The following is an 18,898-nucleotide window of genomic DNA, read 5'->3' on the forward strand; positions in this document are numbered from 1 at the left end:
TATCGATTGTGTGTGAAGAACAGACATTCTGATATGCCCTCTACGATTCAAAGTGGCGAGTTTAAGAATTACATTCGAAGCGCCGATTCAAGTTGGTAAAATCACAGACGAGGTACATACAGTTTGCCCCTTCCCATCTGTAGCCTGTTCAATCGGTTATTCGGCTTGAGAAACAAGGGAAGATGTAAGATTTATAAATATCAAGAAATAATTTAATTAAAATTTTAATTTTGGACATTAAGGATATTTTATAATTCTCTTGAAATTTATTGTAATTATTATTACATAAATGCATAATAAATTAATTGAATTAATTAAATTTGAGATATTTAACAAAATAAATGATATAATTTTATTATTTTTTAATTATGATCATAATATTATGTTTAAAAAGATTTTTATTAATTTTTCCACTCGCTACGCTCAGTCCGATTGTTATAGTGGCTCAGTTTCGACACACCTTTGTTACTGGCCGAATTGCAGGGTGAAATAGCAGGAGACAATCTGTACTATTTGACTAAAAGTGTGATCAGTTTCGCACTATGTGGCGCCACCAATCCTGGATAAGTAAGTGGGATTTCCAAAAATCATTTTTTTTTAAATTATTATCTTAACGGCTTTTTAACCCCTTGCCCTATGATTTATTCCTGAACTGTAATCTAACTATTTTGTTATTAGCACGTTGGCTGCCACGAAAACTTACTTCTAAAAGAGACAATTATTAATTATTTGCTAGCAGAATTCTTAAGTTACACTGTTATCTAATTATTTACGCTATTGAACATTTTTATTCGACGTCAGTTGTCTTATGAATTATAATTGTTTTCAAATCGTTTCGAAGCTCCGGTCCCACGGAACCACTGTGCTAGCGAAAGTGTTAATAATTTATAGAATATAATAGAACATTCAAGTCTTATTTTATATCAAAGCGTGCTCTAAGGTTTAATCACTGATAACAGAGGAACAGCATATAATTTGCATTCAAACAAACTGAGTAATATTTATGTTTGTTAAATTCTATTTGAAATCTTCGACACGAGTCTGACACGATACTGTAGAGCAAGGGGTTAATAGATTTTGATACGACTATTCTGTGTTATTAATTAAATACGTATTAAATATTTGAGAATGAACAATGAATTATAGCATTTGGATTTATTATATAAAGAAAACATTTAACTTTTTTCCGAATTATGAAAAGGAAGAACAAAATCCTAGAATTGCTTTGAATTGCTTTTTGAATTGAAAATCGTCGTTGCTTGATCTTATTACGCCCCCCACGAACAATTTTTCAAACTAAATTCTACAATGAACAAGTTGAAATCTCCAAGAACGCAATATTCTTTTCATCTTATACACAAAACAACTTGAAACGGAAAAGCAAATTGAAATTGAACCACTCTGAGTCTTTGAAAACTAATTGTAAGTTCCATCGATATTACTTTTTAGAAATTGGTCCAAATATTCCGTGGTTTCAGAATTTATATGTTTATTTCTTAATACGTTAATTTGTATTGTTTCCTCGCCAAGAATCTTATTTATATTTCTTTATTTATGCGTTCATTTGACAGGTAGATGCCCTTTAGTACAGAGAAAGAAGAGATATAAATGAAGTGCAAGGAGTTTACAAAGCGAGAGTTTTACAGTGTAATACAATGAACAATGAAATAATCAGCAAAAAGGAATGAAATTTGAAATTTCACCCAGCAATTAGTCTTTAACAAAGCTTTTAAAGCTATTTAAATATCCAGAAAATATATCAATTTGATTGCTAAATGTGTTAGCTTCTGCACAAATTCTGGTTAACGGATTAAAAAATTGAACACATTATACGCCGGCTAAATTTCAACTATTGAAATCCCGAGCGCCGATCATTATATTGATATATATTTTTAACCCTTTGTTTGATTTGATACAGGAAAATTATAAAGTTTGGTATTTACCATTAATCTTCGTATACTGTATCAATACGCGAAATATTGAAAGGAAATAGCTATGTTCCGTAATTTATGTGTGATTTCTTAATAAATTTATTTTAAAGAATCTTGTCTACATCAAACCGAAATTTATAACTTATCAAACAGAGCAAGGAATATTGTTTTTTAATATTATTTTCGATTCGTATTATACACATCTAAAATGTGACAATAATGTCGGACTAGCAATTAAAGGATAGTAAATATCGCTTCTAAAACAGTCATTTTAACACGTTAAATGCCATGGGGGTCGCCGGTGATCCCTAAGCAAATCGAATTACTATAATTCACTCAATTAAACGATGATTATTCGCAAACATTTCTATATTACAAATAATGATACCCATTGCTGTGATATTCAGTTTGATGAACATGCAATGACAATAATCCAATTCAGTCAAATGATTTAATATTATATTTTTTCCATTTTGTCTATTTTTCTCTATGAAATCGTGCGGCGTTCAACGTGTTAACACATTGCGTACCAGCTACTTTTCAGAAAACTGAATTGTTCGGATGGAAATTTTCAGTTAGATCACCTTATATTGCTATACATATAAAAACTCATATATCAGTATTGTTATGTAATGTATTTTAAATAGATAATCAATTTGAATCAAATTTCGTATTTTTCTAAGTACTATAGTAATTAGAGAAATTGCATAGCTAAGCGTCTTTATATAAAAACGAGATTTCTCGTTGCCAGTACGCAATGTGTTAAGTATTTCCCTTTGTTCTTCATATAAAGTTACTATTCACCGATATTCCGACCGGTCATCGCGTTGAAAGTCGTGCGAGATTTCCATTCCCCGTTTGTCAATCCAGCTAAGTGCTTTATTAGCCAGACTTTTATTGCCCGCGACGAAACACTTCGCTGACCATGAAAAAGCATCGATCGATCTGCAGCGATCTACTATTTTTTCCGGACTCTTAGCTGCGTATCATTTGCCTAAGTGGTTATGGACAGAGGGTCGCCGAATGCCTAATAATGGCCTTTCCTAGAAACAGCTTGGTGAAATTGATAGAAAATGGAATTGCACGACGGTGTCGGTGTACCTTGGAATCGTTCCCGACGTATCGCGGGCTGACTTGTTCATTCGTTTGATAGAGCCCGTGACGGTTAGTTTGGTCGACCGTTCGTATTTGGTATCCGTCAAAGTTGTCATTGGATATGACAGAATGAAAACTCTACCGCGGCATGATTATAATTCGCCTAAGAAAATGGGCAAGCCTGGTGAGTGACTGGCGAGTAATGAGAACTCGAGTGTGTATTTTGAGTGATCCATTTTGTCAATTACACTGGATAACACGATTTTTGTTATATAAGGCTTAATGGGCGATCTTAATAGTATTTCCCAGCCAGAGTTTCTGAGAAAATCAATTTAGAAAACTCAATTTTTCAACTTTGAACATTTGTAGTGTCTTAGTTACGAATAGTTTTCAAACTTTTCCTACACAGTATTATTCTACAGCCCTTCCTTGACACAATAAATTTTAATGACATTGCAAACGTATTTAAACATTTCCATAATTAGGACGCGACAAATGTTCAAAGCTGAAAAACTGAGTTTTTCTTCAAAATGGATTTTCTCAAAAACTGTACGACATGTTTATAGAGAAGAGACAAAGTAACAAAATGAATCTTATTTCGTTCTCGAAATATAGACGAAAGTTTCATTATTTCTCAGCCCGTCCATATATTCGAGTGCCAATTTAAAGTCTTTGATAAAGAACTTTCCAGTCAACGATTTGAATTACATAGTCGCACGCTTATTTAAATTCTTCGTTCTCCATCAAGTGCTGTATCGGAATTCACTGCTTCGAGTGAATAAAAGAAGAGGAATGTTGTTATCTGGGAGCATGCTTTAGCACGATAGCAAACGACTTCACAGCACAGCGCGACGAGGCGTCCAACTAATCGAATAGCTTCACTGAAAGATCTCCGATCAATTACGCGATCGATATCCACTAGCTGCTTTGTAGCTTCGAATTTATTATCAAAAATTCTTTTCGACGCATTTCCTGTTTGTAGGTGGGAAACTGGGTCGATTGAGTGGCATGCAAACTCTGAAGAGAGCGTTTCGTGTGTACTTCGAGAATACTGGGTTGCATGGGTTTCGTTACATCATTACAGGCAGAACCAGTTTCGATAGAAATGTTTGGTTTGCGGTACGTGGAACGATAAAACGCGGAAACATTTGTGTGTGTGTGTGTGAGTGTGTGTGTGTTTTCATAAAACTATTGAACACGCGTCTGCATATATTTTCTGTCGTAGATTTGCGTAGCAGCAATTGTTTTCTGTTTGATACTGATGCTACGACTTTGGGAACATTTTTCGAACAATCCTACTGTGACTATTATAGACACTTCGAATCCGATCAAGGATTTACAGTTCCCTGGCATCACGATATGTAACAACAATAAAGTGTACAAGGAGCATGCTGATCTAATTGCACAGAAATTGTAAGTAATGTTTTGTATCATTCTTGTGATTCCGTAATTTGAGAAGTTTTCGAGTTTTCGAAATGCTGGGGCTGGAATGTCTGTTTGTTTTAATAGAAATAGTAATTGAATGGAAATTTGGAAATTGAAATAGGAACAGACATGGTACTTACGATGGAACAGAGTAAATTAGGTTATTCATTTCGGTTATAGTTGTTATTGTTAAACATGTATTTTTTCGTCAGTAACGTCAGTAAATTCTTTTAATCAATCAATCAATTAATTTTTTTGATTGTAACACCAATGTGACTATTTTGAAAGAATTATAATTAATGCAAATTGTATCGGAAAATAAATTGATTGGCACGTTTTGTATTATTACCGGAATTCAACGTTTTACTTGTCAATAATTGTAAATTACGGTCATCTGACATTTAATTCACTGTTGCTAATTAAAACGCTTCATTTGGCAGCATGTCAGAAATATTCTACCTTGATTCTTCACTGAAATAAGGTTTCCTTTAGAACACGTCTGTATCGGGGCTATATAATTAAAATTTAAATTGTGAAAGTAAACAACAGAGTAGAGGGAATTTTGCGCGTGAACGTTCGGTACATTAGGCGAAGCAATTTCCTTTGCGTTTAATTCAATCTGAGCTGAAAGTTTTCTCATACAAACTCTATGTAATTTGTTTTTCTACAATGTTATATAATTAAAAAAATAATAGATAGTTTCCCTTGTTTGATTAATTGAAAAGACTTTCATGTTTACAGAGGAACAATTTATTTAGTCGTAATAATATTAATATAATGAACATGTGCATGAATAATTAGGGAGATATTTGTTCCTTCCATTAACGTTTCTATGAAATGAGAGAAATTTTACTAATTAATTAAGTTTCATTCATTCTTACTCACTTATACTTTCTTGCTCGATTTTAACGATCTATTTAATTTATATTCATTAGTACATTCTTATAGTTGTCACTGATCTATACACCATACAACATTTTACAAAAATGTATTGTTAAATCAGTTACAATGATTCACTAAATGAATAATTCGAAAACAAACGTAAAAATTATCTTACCACTGATTATACTTTGTAATCAGTATAAATTGAGAAACTTATATCAATTTGTAAGATAATTATAAATAACCCGTAGTACATAATTCTATGGGATAATTTATTGTGATAGATTGATAAATGGGTTCGACATCAGTATGACCAATAAACTATTTTCTTCACTGATGAAACTGATACGACCTGATAAAATCGAGATCGATAACGCGACCGCGTCCTGGGTCCTCGACACTCTTGGTTACTCAGTCGAGAAACTAATGTTCGAGGTGAACAATACTTTTCTTTACTAGACCAGTAAATCGTTTACACAAAATTGCATATTTATTGTATTACAGCTGATGCAGCCATGCAGTTCGTTGTTGGTAAGATGCGCTTGGCTCGGACAGCTTTACAATTGCAATAAAATCTTCAAGACGGTGAAATCGAACGAGGGTTTCTGCTGCGGTTTCAATTATCACTATGATCTATCAAAAAATTACGAGTAATTAATCTTAAAGATTTAAGTTCAATCCTGATTTTCATAAGTTTACTTAAATTAAGTTTTTTATAAATTTTGATAAATTATACTTATATAAATTTTTAGAAATTTTCATGAATTATACTTATATAGATTTTTTAACATTATTTCAGATTTTTATGTGAATTATTCACTTTGAGCCTTTTATTGTTTTTAGCATTTTAGTGTGTGAAGTAGTATGTTCAATGTTTCTTCAGGGATTCCGATTCATGGCTGACGAATATAACGGCGACCGAAGAAGAGCCTGACTCAGACAGTTCCTCGCAGTTTCTACCGGGTATTGGAGACATTCTGGTAAAAGGACAATGAATTAGACTGTACTCAAACATTTCATTTACAGAGTAACTAATTTAAAAAACTTATCAAATTATTTTCTTATTAACTTTTTAAATCATTCTTTACTTTGTGTTTTCTATTCCATTTATCGTTGACATAAAACACAATTTTCTGTAACATCTAATGGCACAAACAATTATCTAGATAAATATATTACCCACTATAGTATATAATTCATAGGAAACTATGTGTTGATCTCTTGCTGTTCAAGTAATTAAATCATTTATCTGCGACTTAGTTTTCCAAATATAAAAATTTCATCTCGCTGAAATGCCGACAATCGTCCGTAAAGGGTTAAATCAAAATTGAACGAAATATACGTTTTTTTATACAATCATGTATCTTTGTATAAAATTGTCTGGCATTTTTCGAATATGTATGAAAATTTGGCCGTCAAAAGGTTCCTTTTCCTTGGTAAATAGATCGTTTCACCTTCGTGTGATAAGGATTCCATTGAGCTACGCCATCTTGAAAATGCCTAGACTTAAACGGTACCGTAATGTTACAGCGTGTACCGGGTACAGGCCGTGATATCGGTTTATCAGTCGCCCTGAACATCGACGCCGCGAACTATAAAAGCTCGATAAGGCAGTACGTGGGCGCTAACGTGCTGGTACACGATTCGATAGATTATCCGGATGTCGGCGCGCAAACCTCATCTCTGATCCCGGGCCAGGTAATGACGTTGACGCTTTCCGGAACGAGGGTGAGAAGCTCGAGGGACATCCGCAACATCCCTCTGAGCAAGAGGATGTGTCTGTTCGACGGCGAGGTAGACGGATCCTGCTAACGTTCTTTTTTCTACTTAACACGTTCGCTGCCAGCGTCACATATTTGTGACCGCCGTAATCCTATGTTTTACAGAATGAAAATGAAATTAGTCCTACAGATGTTGTTATTAGAAATGATAAACTACGACATTGTATTTAGGAACTCAATGACTCGTTTCAGTTCCATTTTTCTTATATTTTGTTTAGAGGACATTGTATTTAGGAGCTCAATGATTCTTTTCAGTTTCATTTTTCTCATATTTTGTTTAGAAGATTTATTGGACTAAAGAAAATATTATAATTGAGGAGACCGTCACCAACATAAGGTTTATTTGAAAAATTAAAGTAAACGAAACTTTTCTTTTAACCCCTTAACAGCGATAGTCGCTATATGGTGCATTCGTAAAAATTGTTGTGTAAGTATTTGTTTATTATTTCCTTTATTATCATACTTATTACATACAAACATCATTCTCTGTTCGAAATCTAATTATGTTGTAAAAAAGACCAATAAATTTAAGCGAAGAAAGAGTTACATTAGAACGCCGTTAAGGGGTTAATCTAAAATACGGTAAGACTGTAATTTTCAATTATTTGTGATCTGTTCTAAATTAATTTGTGAACCTTTGCTAGAGAAAATAATTTTAATTATTGGCAAATGATGTTCAGAGTCCCGGGGAACGGAAGTACAGCTATCAAACGTGTATATCGGAGTGTATTCAGAAAAATACTTACAGTCCCTGTGGATGTTTGCCGTTCTTCTTTCCTGACGAACGTAAGTAACTTGTTTGGTCGAGATCAGAAAGCTGATGATTCATTGTTAAGGAGTTTTCTTTGTTCTTTAATTTAAGGTAAAGTAATCAAGTCAAGCTATTATTATTTGATTGTTAATTTATTATTACCAAGTAAATTAAAATTTGGATTGCACGATAAAAAAGGGTAATATTTATTGTTTTACTTCTTTGACCATGTAGTGATTTTATTTTCATATTCGTTATTTTATTTGGAATTCAAATATTCTTTCCCTCTTTCAAGGAAATAGAAATATTTTGCTATTAAATTATCTTAAGTGATTTATTTCTTAAATATTCTAAATTAGAGGGATGAAATATTCATTTCACGATTCGCGAATTTATCATTACATTATCATTGTCGATTTGATAGAAAAACAGGTGAAAAGGAATATGTAATGTATGCAGAATCGAATCTAATTACGAAATTCTTTTAATTAACAGAAGGGGATGAAACGTGGGAACGTTTTTAATTTCAGTACCTCTATCGAGGAAAAGGAAAATGATGTACAAAGATTTAACGAAGCATGAATACCAATTTAGAATATTAAACATTCATATAACTGCTGGTTTCAGAAGTTCTATTATATCGTTAAAAATAGTTTACACATTATACTTTCATTGATTATTGGTTGATAATTTTATTGGCAGCGTATATAAGTGCAAACGATAATTGAAATGATACTTTTGTCTTAACGCGATGATAATTTTTTCGCTTGGAATTGTGTCGATAGTCAGGCTACAAAGTATTCGTGCGGAAGAAAAACTTCAATCGAAACTTGTGTTATTAATGACCTCAACTTCAGAAACTTCGAAGTACTATGTGTAGCCACCGTTGCAGTCACTTTGATTATATAGTGTATTGATAAAAATATTTTGTTCCTGTAGAAACATGAACAAGTATCGAAATTAAAACATATTTATTGAGTTTTAATAATTATTTATTTGTTAAGAAATTTAGGAAGAAATGTAAGGAATGAAATTAAACTAACAGTAGTATATTATTTTTGCAATGTTAATATACGATTCTCTAATTTGTTACTAGATCCGGAGACACGTACTTGCTATTTAACAGACGTGGATTGCATTTTGACACACAGAAGTGAGTAAATAGAGAATATTATTGCAATGTTATCGCTTATGAAATTGTAATTCTCATTTAAATAAATATATAAATTTCATTTCATATAAATAATAATTAGTTTAGTCAATTATTTTAATTTTAATTAATTATTATGTTACTCGATTAAATAATTTTATATAATTTGAATTTTAATAAATTATTACATTACTTAATTAAATAATTTGAAGTAATTTTAAATAATTTTAATTGTTTAATTTCAAAGGAAAACATAATCTTTTGGCAATATCATTTAAGTTGAACGTGACATTTATTTTGATGAATATTCGAATTCAATCTTTTCAACAACCTCGTATTAGTTTTATTTATTTGTATGTATAACAGGACGTCTTTCGGAAGTTCCGCTGTCACACATAAACGACTGCAATTGTCTTCCACAATGCAACGACGAAACGTACGATGCATTCAGTGAATCGATTCAGCTAAGTGACATAGGTTACGACTCCGAGATAACGTAAGTGTCGCTTAACTTTTGTAGTTGGGGAAATATTTTATTGAAAAGAATCCTGATAAATATGAAATATGTATACCATTAAATAATTCTATACAGCCACAACATTGCTGCAGTAGAGGAGCAATAAGTTTAATAAAATGCAAAATACTTTTGTCATAATCCGTTAAAATGGCGTAAAACACAGGTGACGAATAATTCCAATAGCGTACGTGTCCTAATTATTTTAACATAAATATAAAATCAAAGAAAAATATTGGAACATTTATTACTGCATATATTAATTCCAAATTTAATATTTGGAATAACTAGGTTACCTACATTTATACGAATTCACATTTTCATAAATAATTCTATAACGGTTAGAATCAATTAAATCAAGATTGAAGTAAATATTAAATAAATTTGTTACTTTTTATTTTCTATACACTTATATTTTCGATTTACAAATGAAATTCAAGAACCAGTAAAACTTTTATTTCCTACCTGCCTTTGTAACATTGGAATATTATATTATTTATAAAATGATTTACGAAACCGTTCCTTCGAAATTAAAATAAAAACATTCCCAATTATTATAAAACCATTTATTTCGTCATGCATTAACAGAATTTATATTTCCCATGTACAAATAAAATTCACGAGCCTGTAATCATTCATATTGCGTACGCCTTTGTAACGTTTTAATACATTTGTTATTAAATGGGCCAAAATGTCTCGTTGTATTACTTTTCAATATGGCGTTCACATCGTAATATACTACTAAATCGAAATATATGCAGTGCATAGTTGATGTTAATTCGTAGTTGAAAAATTTAAAAATAAATTAATACTAATTTATTAATATTTATTTAGAATCAGTAACTGATGCCAGAACATTAAACATCGAACATCAAATAAAAATACAATAAAAGACAATAATTTTTACAAACATTGCTTTTATGTGTCCCAATGTAAATATTAATCTACCAGAAAGGTCTATCCGTTTTTTAATTAAAAGATAGTAATATATTTTCAACAGGTTTATTAATATTTACTGTACAATATAATTTTCATCTGTACTAACGACCTCCTGCCAGCGTAACGGTAATTTGTGAACTTCATTTCTGTAGAATGACTTTTCTTTGGAAACTTTAGATGATATCGGACAGAATTTTTTGGTATAGACCTAATAAATTAAATATATTAAATTCATATTAAATATATTAAATTCATATTAAAGCTATTAAATTAATATTAAATCTATTAAATTTATATTAAATATACTAAATATTTTAAATTTATCCTAAGTATATTAAGTTTATATTAAATACACTAAATTTACATTAAACATATATTAACGTATTAAACATATGAAATACCTGATATATAAAATTTCATTGAAAAATACGACGAGACTTTTCAGTCAATCGAACAGAATCATTTTCGAGTCCTTTTTTTCACCATCCGCGAAGTAGTAACTATCGTTACGATGTGTGAGAGAGTTTACTGTTATGCAAATGGATATTCCAGGCCGAAACCTTTGAATATAATACAATGCATTACTGTGAAAACGGATATCATCGTTGATGCCTTTTATTATAGACCGCCGTGAAAAGCATCGCAAGCAAAAGCTCCTTTCCCCCTATTCACGAACAAGAAATTTCACGAGCGGTTCTTTACAGGCACGGCTTGAATATAAAGAACATCTCGTTCCTCTACGTATATTTCCGGGACGGCTCCTACCTCGAGTACCGCAAGGACACCATCCTGGGCTGGGATAGTCTCCTCGGTAAGAAAAACTTGTTCGAAACGTGTACATACGCATGTACGAGTTCTTTCCTTGCCGTGCCGTATAACAGCTAATAGAAGAGAACGCTTAATAAAACAAGGCGAAAGCGGGCAGAAAAAGAATTCCTGGGAAATTGGGACGGGAACTTTCACTCGTTTTTCGGTAGCAAGCTGAACCTCGTTTAGTTAACCCCTTGCCATACGATTTCTCTTCCAATTGCAGTCAATAGAGATATTTTATTCTACATTTATCCTATGCCTACGTTTACTCAGCAGCATTACAATTAATAATAGAAAAATATTATTTAATTTGGACTTGGGAGAATTAAGTGATATTTATATTTGTCTGACACGATACTGTAGGGCAAGGGGTTAATCCCTTGAACTGAAGTAACGAGTCTCATTCACATGTGTTCTGACAGGGGAAGTTATTGAACCCGGAAATTCTAAAAACTATGAAACGTCGTGGGTAAGTAGAGCAAGTAATTGAAATTTTGTTTTCGTGCCGAATTTGACTCTGAAGGGGTGAAACCACCATTTGAAGAATATGAAAATTTTTCTTTCCTGTGAATTGTTTCGAGAACGGTAAGAGATAGCGAGAGAAAGTTTAAACAAAAAGTTCTTTTGTTCTTTTTTGCCTACAGTATTGCAAAGTTAAAAGAAAATTTTAAGGGCTGATGGTGGGAGTGTTTTGAAAAATTTTATTTTGCAATTTTATAGATGAGAGAGCAATGTTTGTTCAAACTTTTCTTAGCTATCTTTTACTGTTTTCGAGATAATTACCGGAAAAAATGTATCAGGTTTAACTTACGCACGAAGTTTCATCATTTTTTTAATTTCCAGATACCTTTTTTTGTGAGCTAAATTTCTTCATTATTCTTCTAGTATAATTACTTAATACTCAGAGTAAATGTAAATTACGTTAAATATAGGATACCTATTCCGTTTAATAAATTGTTAACAGTGACGTGACAAGTGCATAGTCGAAGAAGATGAGGAAACAAGAAATCTAGTTAAATGAAGGAAACAGAATGATAAAGTTGGTTAAATGCAATTTAGATTCAAATGTAATTTACCGAGGTAGAGGAACATTATTTCGAGATGCAATCAAGGATCTCAGATTTTAACGAGAGGACTATTTTCATCCTCTTGGAATACGGTGAACAATTATAATTCGAGTCGCTGGTACAACTGATACACCCGGTTCACTTAATTCGTTTCGATCGATTGGACTAATTGGAATTCGTCTTGCTTTTACCTTTCATAGTTTCTGACAAACAATCGCTATATCGATTGTTTACGAGCATCTTCGGGTTGTAATATTTCATTACACTGTTGTCACGTTACAGCATAGAATATAATCTCATCGACAAAATCAATTAACCCCTTTTTGTTCTGTTCCATTTAATAATTTAAAGCATGAACGTACCTACATTATTATAAAATGTAATTGTATAATCTTACTGTTCAAATCTGAACAAAATGAGCTAGTGTATTCCTTGTGCGTTGCTCAGATAATTGTAACATTAATCCTTTATAAATTAAATTGTATAACAATTGAAGTACAATTAAAAAGAAATTATTGATTTAACTCCTTGCCCTATGATTTATTTTTCACCTGTGATAGATACAACAACTTTGTCAGTAATAATTTATCAGAAAAAGAGGACCATTCTATGGTTTTTCTATATCTACGTTTGCTCTACAATATAATAATTAATAACGGACGAATAATATTTCATTTGAATTCAAAAGGATTTAGTAATGTTTATGTTTGTTAGATCATATTTAAATTGTTCACCATGAGGCTCACACGTTATTGAAAGGCAAGGGGTTAAAAGAATTAGTGTTATGCGAAACGCTAAGGTTTTCGTGGCGCTTAACGTGTGAAAATAAAGTTACATCAAAATTAAATGGAAAGGACCTAAGAACAATAGAAGACGCGACAATAAGTAAATTACATGTTCCAGCTGATGTGACGTGAGAAATCGAATTACAATTTCAGCTTCGTTCGGAGGGATCTTCGGACTCTGCCTGGGCGGCTCGGTGATAAGTTTCATCGAGTTTCTTTATTATCTGACGTCGGAGCTGCTCGCCGCTCGCAAAGAGAAACGCGAATTACGAAACGAAAATCTGCCACCAGCTTCGAAGTTATTTACCCCGGGACCGGTGAATAAAGACCCGAGGAAAGCTGACAAATGCGTGTTTTACGTTTGGAACGAACAGTTTCCGCGACAGAACCAGAAAAGCACTTTTGGTTTTAGGAATGATGGACTCCGACCGTACCGTGAGTAACAGCTACCAAGAAAATAAAATACTTTCGTGAAACGAAAGTCACCGTTTTTTATTAGAACATTTACTTGTCGATGATTGATTTTTAGTGATCGAAATATAGGGTTCGTACAATTCTTTAACACGTTGACTGCCGCGGTGATCGGTGTCCGGAGTTCAAAATTGCTCGATAACAATAGCAATAAGAAAATTGATGTCAAATAAAAATATTTAGTGACATAAGTGGCTGGATAACAACGTAATATGAGTACTGTGACACCAAATCATTAGTAATTATTTCTATTACCATTTACCTTTGTCATGAAAGAATCATTATTACCATACAAAACGCTCGAAACTATCGTGGCAGTTAACGTGTTAACGTTGATTTAGGACACTAGAAGTTCGACATTTTTTTCTTGTAGAATAAGTTTCCTGCGTTAATATTCCGGTTTCAATGTGTTTCATACGATTGGAGATGTTGCGAATGCATAATATATGATCGTTGCATAATGCAATGAGTTCATTGACTTCAGTGATAACAAAATTTCTTAGATAATAGAGCTTATTGGTAGACATTGTTAGTTTTATTAGTATTAATTAAAGCAAATTACATTTGCATATTTAACGAACTTATCAATTCAAATTAAACGAAATTTTGTATACTTCATCGAGCGTGTTGATTGTATAATAAATAAACGTGGAATGTATATTTTAATCGAAATTTGTTTACATTCATTCTTAACTCTAATCGGATCACGATGTGACTTTGAGTCGCATTTGAACTTTTCACTTAAATTTTTTGATTATTTCATATTGCATTTCCAACAGTTTTTTTGAGGCTTTTAAAATTTGGGTCCTATAAACAAAAACAATAACCTTTTAATCGTTCCTTTTATTCTCATAAGTGACTGAGAATCACATCGTGGTGTGATTTGTTATAAAAACACGTGGTACGATTAGGGTTAAATCGCGTCGATTAGAATAAGCTCTGAATTTTTCTGAATACACAAATGTGTAAGTGGAATAAATACTTTTATGCAACCCTCTATAGGCCTGTGTGACTTAGAAGTCACATACGAATATATTAGCATCTTGTTGATTTATTTTACATGAAAAAGTGGCGAATAAAATGAAGTAACTAACACGTTGACTGTCACGAGAATTTCGAACGTTTTTCGTAACAATACATATTCTTCCATAACAAAGGCAAATAGTATTAGAAATAATTATTAATGAATTGGTATCACAGTACACTGGTTACACTATTATCTAGCTGTTTGTGTTACTAAGTATTTTTATTCGATATCAGTTTTCTTATTGTAATTGTATTTAAGCGATTTTGAAGTTCCGATTACCGGTGACCACCGTGCCAGTCAACGTGTTAATTAACAAACTTTTATACGCTCAGGCGTGAAAGTTAGTCATTGTAATTTCAAAATTAAAGCGCATTTTCGTTTCAATACAATTATTCAAACTGCTGAATACATTGTTAATTTGTATTTATAGGTTGATATTTGTTAATTTTATACTATATCTTTTTGTATTCACGAAAAAACCGTGAAACCTATTCAGCCTATAGAGGATTAAATGATATTATAGTATCTCTCTTTATTAGACTGTAGATTTTCATGCAAATTTGACAACGTTCCACATTATTCCATACTATTTTATAAAGACGTAATAAACGATACACGAAAATAAAAGCGAACGTTAACGATAAGCCCAAAAATTCAGTCGAATATTTATTGTACCATTTTTTATTTAATGTTCCTCAAAATTGGGCGTCTCACAAGCATAAATATATACGAAGAACCGCAGTTCAGCCGTTGCGTTTCAAATGCATACCCGAATGTTTCATAAACACATGGGAGTCCGGGCACCGACAATAAAATTCCAATTAAGCGTGATAAAAACAGATGTAAACTTTGATGAACAGTGACCGGTGTTTCAGAACTGGAGATCGTTATTTCGTTGCTCCCGTCGAAGAGAAAAAAGAAACGAAACAACGACGCGACGCGGCGCCAAATGAGTTGGCAGCTCGCCCACGATGAACACGAGCGCACGATGCCAACCAGGCATGACAGTCATCCGTGCTTGATCCTGAAGAACGACGATAGCTACGCAGTGAAACAAGCAGTTCCACCGATAAGCATGATTTGTAGGAGTTTCGTAATTGGGAAGGCTGTTGATCGTCTATTTATACTGCACCTCATTTCGTGTAGTATCATTTAGGAACAGGACAATAATGAATGTAGCGTTAACCCTTTGCGGACGAGAAATTTTCAATCCTTTTAATCGCTTGCCGTACAATGACAAGTGCGACTCGCGATGAAGATTTCTAGGCCAATTTAACAACAATCAATGTTGTTCATTACCCGCGGATCAAAGCAACTTTTGCTATTATCGATAATATTGCTATTATTGATAATAGCAAATTGCTATTATTGTTATTATTGTAGGAATTATCCTGGGAGAGTCCTCAATCTGGTGGGATATTCCCTTACAAGTCGCAAGATCTTTACAGATCACTAAACGCTTGCTCGCCGATTACACAAAGTTTCGCCCACAAAGTCTCGCACTAACGTCTCGCTCAAAAGTCTCGCTCGAATAACACGCACCAAAATGTCTCTCTCCACTATCACGTAGAAAATGTCGTCATTCCCACTCGCTTTTAATACACACCCCTATTCGCTCTGTCTTTCTCACCCTTGCACCCTTCTCACTCGCATCTTTCGTCTATAATCAAAATTTACGCAGTCGCGTACACGGTTTTCTCACGGTTCAGTCGCTCAGTTCCAGACACTCTTCCTCGCATTCTTTTAGCCACTCAAGATTTTCTAAACGCAGTCACACCATTTTCCAAACAGTGGCGCCGGTCCGTCGCAACATGACCTGGTCGGCCGCACGCACGCACAACAAACCATTCATCCCACATTATTGATAATAGCAAAATTTTGCTATTATTATCCTCAAATGAAATTTCTACTCCAAGTAGAATGGAAAATTCTGTTGCATTTCTTCCAAATTGTCGATAGTAAAATGTTACGCGAGCTTAGTAGCGAAAGTAAATAGTACGCCAAGGGGTTAAAACACTTTCCCTACAAAATGTAATTATGCACCGAAATGTCAAGTATCAAAAAGAAAGATAACCAAGTATCAATCTCCCATCATTTCAGAAGTTAAATTATTCATTTGCAGTTATCGTTTTAAACATGACAGCTGAAAGTCGTCATTACGGCGACATCCGACCGTAAAGCGTTAAAACGCGGATACACAACCCTTCGCGGACGAGAATTTTTGAATTCTGTAAAAACACTTTCCATACAAAATGTAATTATGCATTCAAATGAAATGTAATTATGCATTCAGAAAAAGGATAACCAAGTATTAACCCTTAGAGTACCAGCGTCGCTCACAGCGACGCTGAAAATTTGTCCAAAAAGGCCAGCGTCACCCTCAGCGACTCTTTGTTTTTGATAGCGATAAATACAACAGGAAGTATGAAAACTTACTTCTGCTGATTATATTTATTGTTATCAAAAATAAAGAGTCTGGCACTTTTTGGAAAAATGTTCGGCGTCGCTTACAGCGATGTTGGCACTCTAAGGGTTAATCTCTCGTTATTTGAATAATCAGATTATTCATTCGCAACTATTGTTTCAAATATGACAGTTGAAAGACGCAGGTATTCTTCGCGGAATGCGATTTTGATAAAGTATTAGCTGGCGTTCGTGGTCGCGGGCTTTTGTCACGAAGATTTCCTGGGGGACAGATTTTTTCCTCATCAGCGCCGGAGGGTGGCGGTGCTCCGGTATTCTTGCCATGGATTCAATTTCAGGGATGACGGCGGAATAAAAGCTTGGCTTGCAGGTTGTACGATGATCTCCAGAATTGGCTGCGGTCCGTGATGTTCCGCGTGATATGTACCGGGCTGTTCTTTCGCCGGTGGAGAACGTGACCGCGTGCCAGTCGGTCAAGAACAGTCTGACGCAGACACAGCTGATGCCGCAGCGGTAAAATCTGCGGCAAGGAAAACGCTCGGGGGTAAGTGAACTCTGCTAACGACCCGGCGAAAGGAAAAAGATCTCGCGTCCGTGTATTCCGTAGGATACAGATTAATTGAATTGTTTCTTCTTTGAATTTTCGTTTCATCCTTCGGCCACGAGCTGTCGTACTCTTTATAGATTTGTGTTTTCTGCTTATCTTGTGTTTTGAGATTTAGCTTGGTATTTAATGTAATTTAATGGAGTGTAAGTGATACGCTTACCTTGAGATGTTGTGTTTACTTTTATGTGTTTATAATTTATGATTTATTATTTATTTAATATCAGTAATATTTATTTATTTGTTTGTTTAATGATGCTTTATAACATTTAATAATGTTTGAAAACTGTTTAAAAACTGTTTAAGTTTCTTGTTTCCTTGAAAATGAAGTTAATTTGAACATTAATGTCAATAGTTTCTTTTTCAAAGTTGACTTAATTCGTTAAACAAGTATTTGTCAATGATTGTTTATTTAATTCTTCAAATAACATTGAGTTTTTATTTATATTTACAATTAATTTGCAAATATGAATAGAACGTAAGGGAACGTTGAGAAGTGGGTTGTACGTGAAGTAGGTCGCCCATTTTTTAATGTGTCCTTTAAATGAAAATTAATGATCGTATAATATTTCTCGATACTTACGTGGAGAGCTCAGAAGTCAATCAGTGTAAATCACATTTCCGTTTTACATAGCTTAAAAGAGTTTTAATCGTTAAAACTTTGAGTTAATAAAGTAATGGGGGCACCACCTGCGGGACTAAATCTTAAGTATGAAGGTAGTGACATAATTGCTTGATTAACTGAAAGTTTTAATAATAGGGCCGCTCTGTAAATGTTTAAGATGAAAATATGACTTACGCTCTTTGGCTTTTGAACCTTCCAATTTTATTACTGCAAATTGTATAAAATAGCCGAAATTATTAGTACAAAACGTATAAAAAAAGACGTTTTCTGACACCCGAAAGAAAATTATATGAAATTTGGTGATTTGGTAATTTGATAATTGGATGATTTGGTGATTTGGTAATTTGGTAATTTGGTGATTTGGTGATTTGGTGATTTGGTGATTTGGTGATTTGGTGATTTGGTGATTTGGTGATTTGGTGATTTAGTAATTTGGTAATTTGGTAATTTGGTGATTTGGTGATTTGGTGATTTGGTAATTTGGTAATTTGGTGATTTGGTGATTTGGTGATTTGGTGATTTGGTGATTTGGTGATTTGGTGATTTGGTGATTTGGTGATTTGGTGATTTCGTTAATTGTTAATTTAAGCACATAAAAATTTCAAAATTTCAAAATT

General features: G+C 33.1%; 1 protein-coding gene across 2 annotated transcripts; it reads left to right on the forward strand.

The window, feature by feature from the left end:
- The first annotated feature begins 3,090 nt into the window (after positions 1-3,090).
- LOC116426255 (pickpocket protein 28) lies at positions 3,091-14,257 on the forward strand. 2 transcript variants are annotated; one of them, XM_076372948.1, is made up of 12 exons: positions 3,092-3,210; positions 4,009-4,145; positions 4,252-4,439; positions 5,618-5,768; positions 5,838-5,983; positions 6,217-6,313; positions 6,864-7,127; positions 7,795-7,900; positions 8,962-9,018; positions 9,382-9,511; positions 11,173-11,279; positions 13,284-14,257. In XM_076372948.1, exons 1-12 carry the CDS (start codon positions 3,156-3,158, stop codon positions 13,571-13,573), a joined length of 1,728 nt encoding a protein of 575 aa, XP_076229063.1. In that variant the 5' UTR covers positions 3,092-3,155; the 3' UTR covers positions 13,574-14,257. The 2 variants fall into 2 exon arrangements, with proteins under 2 accessions (XP_076229064.1, XP_076229063.1); XM_076372949.1 differs by lacking the exon at positions 4,009-4,145 and having other exon boundaries at positions 3,091-3,210.
- Positions 14,258-18,898: the final 4,641 nt, after the last annotated feature.

Source organism: Nomia melanderi, chromosome 12, assembly GCF_051020985.1.
Source record: "Nomia melanderi isolate GNS246 chromosome 12, iyNomMela1, whole genome shotgun sequence".
NCBI lineage: Eukaryota > Metazoa > Arthropoda > Insecta > Hymenoptera > Halictidae > Nomia > Nomia melanderi.

Bases quoted from the DNA above. Each gene is read 5' to 3' on its own strand.
- LOC116426255 (XM_076372948.1), top strand. From the start codon at position 3,156: ATGAAAACTCTACCGCGGCATGATTATAATTCGCCTAAGAAAATGGGC. The intron at 5,769-5,837 runs GTGAACAATACT...ATTGTATTACAG, and splicing joins TCGAGAAACTAATGTTCGAG to CTGATGCAGCCATGCAGTTC. The intron at 11,280-13,283 runs GTAAGAAAAACT...TTACAATTTCAG, and splicing joins GGGCTGGGATAGTCTCCTCG to CTTCGTTCGGAGGGATCTTC.